Source organism: Alligator mississippiensis, chromosome 8 (genome assembly GCF_030867095.1).
Source record: "Alligator mississippiensis isolate rAllMis1 chromosome 8, rAllMis1, whole genome shotgun sequence".
NCBI lineage: Eukaryota > Metazoa > Chordata > Crocodylia > Alligatoridae > Alligator > Alligator mississippiensis.
The window spans coordinates 75,847,944-75,857,276 of record NC_081831.1 but is presented as its reverse complement, the minus strand read 5'-3'; the positions used below and the strand labels follow the sequence as shown (position 1 = coordinate 75,857,276).

The window sequence follows — 9,333 nt, the reverse complement described above, 5'->3', positions numbered from 1 at the left end:
CTCTGTGTGTACCTGACTAGTGTCTGTGACACCCCAGCGTGTACCTCAGACGAGCACACGTGACCCCCCGACACCCCAGCTCGGAGCTGCTAGCAAACCCCCCTCCCCCACCGCCAGGCCGCACACCCGCCGCCATGGCAACCCGTCTCCCCGGGTCACCGCCCCCTCTTCAGGCCCCGCCCGCTCCTGATTGGCCGCTCCGCGCGCTCTCCCATTGGCTACCAGCGCGGTCACTCACCAGCGGGACGGGCGGTGGCGGAGGGCGGGGCTTCACCCAGCGCTCGCCGGGTTAGGTTGCACCTTCCCCTCACACGCCCCCCCTCCCCTCTTCCCCTCCCTCCCGCCGTTAACAGGGAGCGGCCCTCCCTCTCGGTCACGTGACGCGGGTCGAATGTTTACCTTCGAGGCGGGCGCCCCCCGCCCCTCCCCCCCCGCGCGCCCGTGACCGTTTCGCTTTCATTTCCGGGCAGCCGCGGGCCGGGGCCGGAGCCGGGAGCCGCCCCTCCCCCCCACACACACCCCGCGGAGGCGGCGCCGGGCCCGACGCGACATGGAGGAGCTGGTGGTGGAGGTGCGGGGCTCCAACGGGGCCTTCTACAAGGTACCGCTCCGCCTATTGTCGGCCGGGCCCGGGCGAGGCCTGCGGGGCCCGTGGGGTGGGCCGCGGCCTAGGCCTAGTCCCGCGTGAGGCCTGCTGGGCACGTGCGCCCTGTGGGGGGGGGGAGGGAGGGAGAAGGAAGAAGGGAAAAGGAAGGGGGAGGGGGCTTTTTTTTGTTGTTGTTAGAAAAATCCCCCCCTCCCCCCTCCAAAAAAAAAAGTTCCCTTGGGTGGATGCTAAGGGGGATTTGCCTCCCTATTTAAACCCCTGAGAAGCCCCCAAAATGTCCATCCTCCCCTGGGGAAAGGGGCGGGTGGGTTGGGGGAGTCGGGGTGGGGAGGGAAATCTCCCGGTTTTAGGGCTGCGAGTTAATGAGCACACGAGGGTTTTTTTTATTTGTTTTAGGGTTAATGACTGCACGAGGGTTTTTTTTATTTTGTTTATTTCTTTTTCTTTTTAGGGTTAATGAGCAGATGAGGTTTTGGGGGGTTTTTTTAAATTTTTTTTAGGGGTGCAGAAAGTGAAGTTTGCGAGGGGTTCGCGCCCCGACGCGCTCGTGAACGGTCGTTTCGAGCGCTGGTCAGATTCGGGCTTCGAAAGCAGACAGGGTTCGGGATCAGGTCTCATTAAATAGCGGGGGGATTTTTCTCAGGGAGTTTTCGGGGTCGAAAGTTGAGGGGTTTCCTAAAAAAGCACGAAGCGTGTTCTTGGCGTGAACAGCTAGCGCCGGGATAGAAAGTTTGGGACGTGCGGACTTCACGTGGGTTTGTCCGGTTCGTGTCCTCTGAGAATCGGCGAATTAAAAACGCGCGATTTCTACTTTTCCATTTTGCTGGTTGAAACCTACAAGTCTTCCTGTTAATTTCACTGGGCGGTTTAAATCATGAGCTGAGTTTGTTGTGTTGGTAAGTATGAAAGCTTAGTTAGCCCATCCAGGTTTATTCATCTTTTGGCTAGAATATTCTTCTTCTTTCCTTTTTACGTTTTGGAGTACGTTATAGTTTGGTTTGGTGAAGAAATAAAAATGTAAAGGTTAAATAAGGGGTGGGGGGTTGGAAATGGCAAATAGGTCTCAGCCGTCCTCCAAAGGTGGCTCAGCAGAAGCATCACATATGCTATAACAAAATCAATCAGTTCTCTAGATTTAAAAAAAAAATGTTTTAAAAGTTTTAAGCATCTATAACCAAAATTCATAGTTGATCCATTCAGGTGAATAGTTTTCTTTTCATTATAATACCTGAGCACTGCACAAATATGAATGCATGTGCCTGGTTCGGTGTAACATGAGCCAGTATTATTCTTATCTTGGTGATTAGGAAACTGAGGCACAGAATGAACTGTACTGGCCGGCATCGCGCAAAGTTTGCAGCAGGGACAAATTCTGGACCTGAGCTTCAGTTACATGACTGAAGGGTAAACTGAAACATTTCTGTAGGCAATATCTTAGATGGATGCTTTTAGAATCATAAGAGTGTAAAAATACTCTTTATCCAATTTTATTTAATGGTGTGTTTATCTCTAGCCTTTGTTGTAAGGGCTTCACTTTCTTTACTTGCATCAAGGTGTAACAGCGGTATATATCTGTAGAATTTCAGTAAGGATCTTGAGAGTCTATTAAGGCAGTTTTGCAGTATGAACTTTAAATGCATGTCCCCGCTGCCTCTGGACTGCTACACTGCAAAGGGGATGTAATATCTCAGGGATGTAGTATCTCTGGCATGTCTATTGGCACATGTCCAAAGCCACACCAAGTGCCACATTACATCTGTTTCAGGACATAACACGCACGCGGAGCCTGTGTCCTGTGTTTCGCTGCTGCGCATCTTGTTGGTGTAGTTTAGCTGTATGCCCTTACAGTTGGTACTGTAAAATGGCCTTCATCCCGCTTTTAAGAACTGTAGCAAAATTCTGTGAATGTGTGCTGCTACTGTATTTTGGTGTAGTGTATGGGCAGCACAAGATGAAGCTCCACAAAAGGGGATTCATCTTGACCTGGCCACCTAACTTCTGCATTAGGCATCTCAGTCCAAAATTTAAATCCTTCAAATTCTGCCACAAAACTCTTCCATAACCCTTAAGGAGTATAAAAAATCTAGGCAACTAAAGTTCTGGTTTTTCCTGTACCCAGCAGCACCTCAGTCTTGACAGTACTTGACAGTTCTGAGCTTGACTTGTGTCTAACCATCATTGGGGTTAGTGGACAGAGGTGCTTCTTGGCAGCCTGTGATTTAGTTAGGTTCTTGACCCCTCCCAAGAAGGTGGGATTTAAGACCTCCTATCCTCAGCACTTCCTGTCACCCTGTTTCAGGTACTTCCCTGCTAAGTGTTCTAATGTATCTCCCTTCCGAGGTACCTAACTTTCCTCGGGTTCCTGTTAAGACCCCAGATGCCAAATACTACAAGGCACTTAAGTGCCTAACAGACTCTGCAAATGCTCATTTACCATGCTTAAGTCCCTTCTGGATCTAGCACTTCCTGGCATGAGTTGGGGGTGATCACATTACTCATGAATGGCAAAGCCACAAAGCGATATTCAGGTCATCCCAAATAACTGGGAGGACTACTGTCACATAGTAATAGTACTTTTATGTATTGTCTGTTATAAAGACAAATGTTTTAGAAACATTCTAGGGAGCTTTCCAAAACTCCTGGTAGTTTTTCTTCTTCTACCAGAATCTAAAATTGTGTTGATACCATGACTGATTGCATTAGTGGAGGGAAAAGAAAAATAAATCTAGAAAGAATTTTGATTGTACAGTGACTTTTGAAATGTAGCTGTCATCTGTTCACCCTGCCTCTGCTGCTGCTACTGTAATATAAATCTCAGTTATCTAAAACAGCTTTTATAATCTTAATATCACAAATTTAAGACTGCATGATACAGGGGTTCTGGTTTTCTCTGTTTAAAACTCACAAATTCTCTGATAATCTCAAATTCTGTGGTTAAATTCCTCAATTAAAATGAAACACGACCATATATATCTGTTGATCTATAGATAGATATAGATCAATTGAACACAATGTTTTATTGATATATTTACAATCTTAAGGCAGTTTGGCAGCCTACCAGTGCATCAGTCACTGTAATAAAATGCAGTCTAAGTACCTATAAATTTTGATGTTTGATTTGGGGTTTTTTATTATGGAAAATTAGAGTTCCCCATGCCCTCTTAGCTCACCAGGATGCAGGTCCGGGGTTCCCACCCACAGTCCTGCTGCTGCCCCTCGCTCCCTACCCATAGCTCCCCCCACCCCCTCCAGCTGTGCCGGAGGAGTTCCCCAGCTGCCAGAGCTACGGGACCTGGGTCCGCTGCCCCCTGCAGCAGCACCTGAGCCCTGGCTGTTGCCTGCAGGAGGTGGTGGCTGCTGTGGTGGAGCGGAGTGCAGAGCCCACCTCCCCTTTCTCCATGAGCGGACTGGAACCCATGTTGGGGTGGATATGGGCTGCCTGTTGCAGGCTCAGGGCTCCCCACCTTGCTCCTATCCCCTGGGTCCTCCGGTGCTCCTTGGGCGGGACCCGGCATGGCAGGGAAGCTCAGTGCCACTGCTGGGAGCTCCATGCCACCATGGTGAGGTGCTGTCTGCCTGCCCAACAGGAGTGAGTGGTACAACTCCATGTTGTTGCCTCTGCTGCTGCCGGGCAGGCAGGGGGTGCTTCGCCAGGGTGGTGCGGGACTTGAAGTGACAAGGAGCTTCCCCACCCAGCCCCACTCTGCCCTGCCACGCTGGGTCCTTCCTGCTGGGCTGCAGAGGCCATGGGGGAAAGACCACATGGAGGGCAATTTGAGCCTGCAGTGGGCAGCCCACCCCTGCCTTGCACTAGATCTGGGGAGCATGTGGCCCTCCTGGGAGTCAGCTCCGCTGCCTGCTGCACAATCCACCCATGGCTCCATCCCACTCCCCGCCAGGACCCTGCAGCTGCACATTCTGGCCCTGGGCCACAAACCCCATGCACTGCCCCAGCTAGGCAGCAGCCTCAGCTCTGCCCAACTCCCTCCTTCTTTCCCTCCCTCCCTCCCTCCCTCCCTCTTGAGGCCTCAGTCCTGCTCCCCACCAGACTTACCTGCTGGAGCTGCTCTCCAGGCTGCCTGGCAGCGATGTGCATGTGTAAGCGCACATGTGCCCGTGGCATCCTCTGCCTGACTGCCCTTCTCCCGCTCCCCCCTAGCCCCTTACAAGCTGGAATTCTGCCACCCTGCAGAGAGCTCACTGCAAAAGTGCAAAATCTGCGTGTTTCTCCATTAAAATGAAAAATCCACGTTTTTCTCGGTTAAAAGGGGAAATCTGTGGGTTTTTCTATTTTTCCATGGGAAATGGAAACCCGCATCCCTGCTGATAAATAATATGTTTCTAGCAATGGCAGTGAGCTAAAGTGATCTGGCCTGATGTTTCAGAATTGCTGAGCATGCTCAGTCCATCTTTATGGTTAGGATGCTTGTTCTTAATTCTGCTTGTTCCTAAGAACTGTAACTTGCTTCTCCTGGGTCTCGTATTGTCATCCAAAACAGTTTAACTTTCGATAAAAAAAATTATGAACTTCAGGAGTGTTTGAAATTCATCCTTTTTTTTTTTTTTGTAGCCCAGCCTGAATCTATTTGGAACTTTAAGTTAATTAACATAATGAAGGTAAAACTGCCAGAAGTGAGAGGGAAACATCATAATACACCATACAAGTATCATTAATATATGTACTGTACAGTTTGTTTTCCACTTTTCAGAGGAATACTGGGGTAAAATTAAAATTTAGGATTCTCATTTGTTGGGATGTCATGAATCAGAATTTATATCTAATACTAGGAAATACTGTGGGTAGTAACCACATGACTTGCAACCTGATACACCAACGAATTGATGCAACTTGTCTAAAATGACTGTCAGTCTTTTATGAAGGAAAATGCATAACCAGCTCAGTATAATGGCAATAGTTTCATGAGGGGAATTGATGGTCAGAAGAAGAGGAAAAAGTGTAAAGATGCTCCCATTAATAGAATAAGAAATTATTTCTCTTTAGTTTAGTAGTACGTTTTAGAATAGTACTTTAGGATTTTCCTTTTTAAACATGCATGCAAGCAGTTACCATGGAGCATCTTATGCATGATAAATCCCTGCCCCTTTTCGCCTCTCAGTAACTTGTTTGTGTGCTCATGCCAATACAGCTACTAATGAACTCTCTGAAACCGGTGCTACACAGGTACATCAAATTTATTGTTCCCCTTTTAGATAGGAGGAAATTCACATAGGCTAAGTGACTTGCCACAGACCATTTACAAAGTTATTGACACAAATGAGATCTGGAAATAAGGAGGTGTTACTTCATCTCATCAGTTTCCAGGACCATGATGTCTATCTAAAAATATATTTTGACTACAAATGAAATAAGAAAATTATCAGAGTTAAGTCTTTTTTACTAGATAGTCTTAAAGCACACTGTAAAACTGTAACTAATCTCGTTTTCTCACAGTGTTGTTCTCTAGATGTAAAACTTCTTAATACAACCATGTTCATTAGAAAGTCCAGTAAAAGATACTATGTAACAAATCTTGCTTATGTGATACGGACATAAAAGTAGGTTTCCCTTTTTCCTGAAGTAGGTTTATTCCAAGACTTGTGCTATAAGAACAAAGTAGTTGCCTAACAATACTTGGAGTATACCGTGCACTTTGGGTATAAGTTAGAAAATGCTGTATACAGTTATTTAAGGGGAGCAGTCAGTGGGGTTAACTGAATACCTTTCATGTCCGATATGCTAGTATTTTCACTAACCAGTACCTCCAGTACCAACAGCATATTCTTTGCGTTGATCACCTGCCTGCCTGTCTCTGGAAGTCATTTTTTGACCCTACATCCACTTGTAGTGGAAATCTTTCTTTCTTCCTGTATACAATTTGTTGAAATATGCTGCTGCTTTCCATCCAAAAAGCTAAATTGTTTGTCCGTTATCCCTTTGGCATTATGGATACTTCATTTGTCTCCATCCAGACTGCTACCTTTGAAATAATCCATCCTTCTTGTTTGTTCTGTTCACCTCTCACCCTTCAGAATCTGTCCCCACTGCATTCTATAACGGTTTCTTTGTTTGCTTTCAGGATCCTGCTTAGTTCATGCCCATCAAATCATCAACTTTGTCATCTTTTATGTTTATCTCCATCCCATCCATCCTTCTAATGGTACCACCTTGGACATCTCCTTTATTTCATTGTATGTGATAAAAGTATACTGCGCTGACTTTTTCACATGCTGCACAACTTTTGGTATTGTAAAATGTAGTAGAGGCTGGTCTCTTTCACATGCTAAAGATTTTTGTGCTCTCTGGCAATATAGCAGCAAGGGTAAAAAAAACTATTTGTTGTGCTCAAAACCTCTGGAAATTTTTAATTTTTTCGGATAGCATCTTCTTTCAGTCTAAACGTTACTTTGTTTGTTCCTCTCATTCTTTTTATCAAACATCATTATTTTAACCCTCTATCCAAATAGATTACTATAGTAGGAACTGCTCCCAGGTTTCGTTGTCAACTCATCCACCCCCAGGTATTTTTTCATGCATTTATCTTGCCTAGTCCTCCATCCCTTACTTATGACCTTGAGACCTGACGTGCCTCTGCACCTTTATATTTCCTTCCTTCTTTTCATCTTTTTTTGCAGTTTTTTGATCTCTAAGAAGACTGGGAAATCCCTACATTGTTCTTAGAAAGAAAGTCTACTCTTCTTTCTCTACTCTTCTACTCTGTACTTACTCAAATCCAAAATGAGGGTTGTTTTTTTTCCCCTTGGTCGACAGAGGGAAATTGGGTCTTGTCTTGGGTTTGAGTACCAGCACGGCAGCTTGGCCCTGAGGTCAGAGCTGGGGCTGCTCTGTGGCTTGGAGACATGGGATCAGCAGCACTGCAGTGAGAATGGGTCAGGGGCTGGGACTAGGGATTAGGATGGGACAGTAGTATGAGTTGGGGATTGGGAGGGAGATGGGGCAGCAGTGTGTGTTAAGGATCGGGCAGCAGTGCATGCTGCTGATGAATTGGAAGCATGGGTCAGGGAATGGCTCAGAAGCACAGATTGGAAGAAACTCTAGCAGTGTGTTGGGGGATGGTGCAGCAGCACAAAGTGGGAATCAAGCAACAGCAAGGGTTGGGGATTGGGTGGGGGGGGCAGGTGGCAGGGGAGATGCAGGTCAGGCATAGGCGGACAGACTGGGGGCAAATTTAAGATGAGCCTCCAATAAAAGATGCTGTATCTGGAAAGTTATAACCAATTTATAGTTTTCCTTGTGTAAAATCTAATTATTCCAGTGTTGTCTTAAATTCAAAGTCATCTTGGAATCAGGTAAATATGGTGGTGTTTTGTTAGACCATGACTTTACCCTCACTGACCTCTGGACCTGGGCTTATGTGCCAGTGGATCTGGCTTTGCATTTTAAATGCCTTGTCACTTCTGAGCAAAACAGATATGTGCACGTGAACATGAGCAGGCTAATATGCCAAGTACATTTCAACGAATTCTGGCATTATGGGCAGAAAACTTGTACATATATCACATATCTTCACTGAAGTTCACCATTTTATCCTGCATCTTTCTCTTTGTAAGTACCATAATAGAGGAAAATATAGCAGTGAATGCTATTGTAAAAATAAATTATTGATTCCTATGACTGATGCTAACTCTGTAGTGTTCAACTTCCCTGGCTCCCCTTGGTTGGAACTGGACCCAACTCTAGCAACTGAGTGAGCAACGTAAGGGAGCCTGGGGCCTAGCATAGTCATTACTAGCCCTACCGCTGCCAAAATACGTCCCCATAGGAGTCCATTCCCCTGAATTCAGTGGTGGTCTCCCCTTCCAAGTACCTGGCCCCTGGAAGAGCCCTATTGGCTATATTGCACACTTCCATAGACCATATTTTTTTTACTTTCCTGCTCTTGCTTAATATGAACTGAATTGAATATGTTACATTAGTTTCAAGATTGCCTGCTGTTGTGCAGGTACAATCAACATTTAATTTTATACCAGCTTCAGGACTAGTTTTCTCTTTTGGACTGTCTGTCAAAGAAAAGGAAAATGGCAAAAGATATGAGGCATGTATTGTGTAAACCTCTGCACTTCTTGCTTCATTGAACATCATAGCAAGAACAGTCAAATTTATTGCCACTCCTCATTAGTGTTCCTTAATTAAATTATTTTTCTTTTGAGGCTCCAGTTACTTTGAAGACCTGCCCTATAGGAAAATCGGGATTTTTAACTGGGCATACCCATGCAACCATCAGAAGAATGGATGTAAAATTTGTGGTTATATTCAGCATACCTGGAGAAGCTGGGCAACATTTTTTCCTCGGTGATCGTAACTATGGCAAAGGATTTCCATGTGACCTGCCAGAACTTTGGTTTAAAGGATGACACAAAGAAAAGATCACATTCCACCAGAGATTATTCTTCTATTTTCGCTGTTTGTGTAATTTCTTTTCCCAAGAAATGCATGCGATAAAGAATCCTGAGTTAGTCTTCAGTTTAGGTACCCTGTTTCTGTGTTTCCCTTTCTGATAACACTTGGTCCATTTCAGCCAGGAGATGGTGGAATTAACACGCATACTTATTGTATCTCTGTAGTGAGTAGGATTCCAACCCAAGGACTAGAACATCAGTGCTAGGTGCTGTACAGTGGAGAACAAAAATGTGACATTGCCCAAAGAGCTAGCAGTTTTTAAAATGTTAGTAGGTATTCAGTTTGGAGGTAAGAACTGGCTCTACTC

The 9,333-nt window shown here is 45.6% G+C and overlaps 1 protein-coding gene across 3 annotated transcripts in view; it reads left to right on the top strand.

Annotated features, from left to right (window-relative positions):
- Positions 1-353: 353 nt before the first annotated feature.
- FMR1 (fragile X messenger ribonucleoprotein 1) overlaps positions 354-9,333 on the top strand; it is a 36,806-nt gene continuing 27,826 nt past the window's right edge. Inside the window, exon 1 of one of the 3 annotated variants that reach the window (XM_014601234.3) lies at positions 354-601. In XM_014601234.3, coding sequence (XP_014456720.1) covers positions 551-601 — 51 coding nt within the window. In that variant the 5' untranslated portion in view covers positions 354-550. The remainder of the gene's footprint in view (positions 602-9,333) is intronic. The other 2 variants (XM_006266927.4, XM_014601231.3) reach the window with 2 other exon arrangements.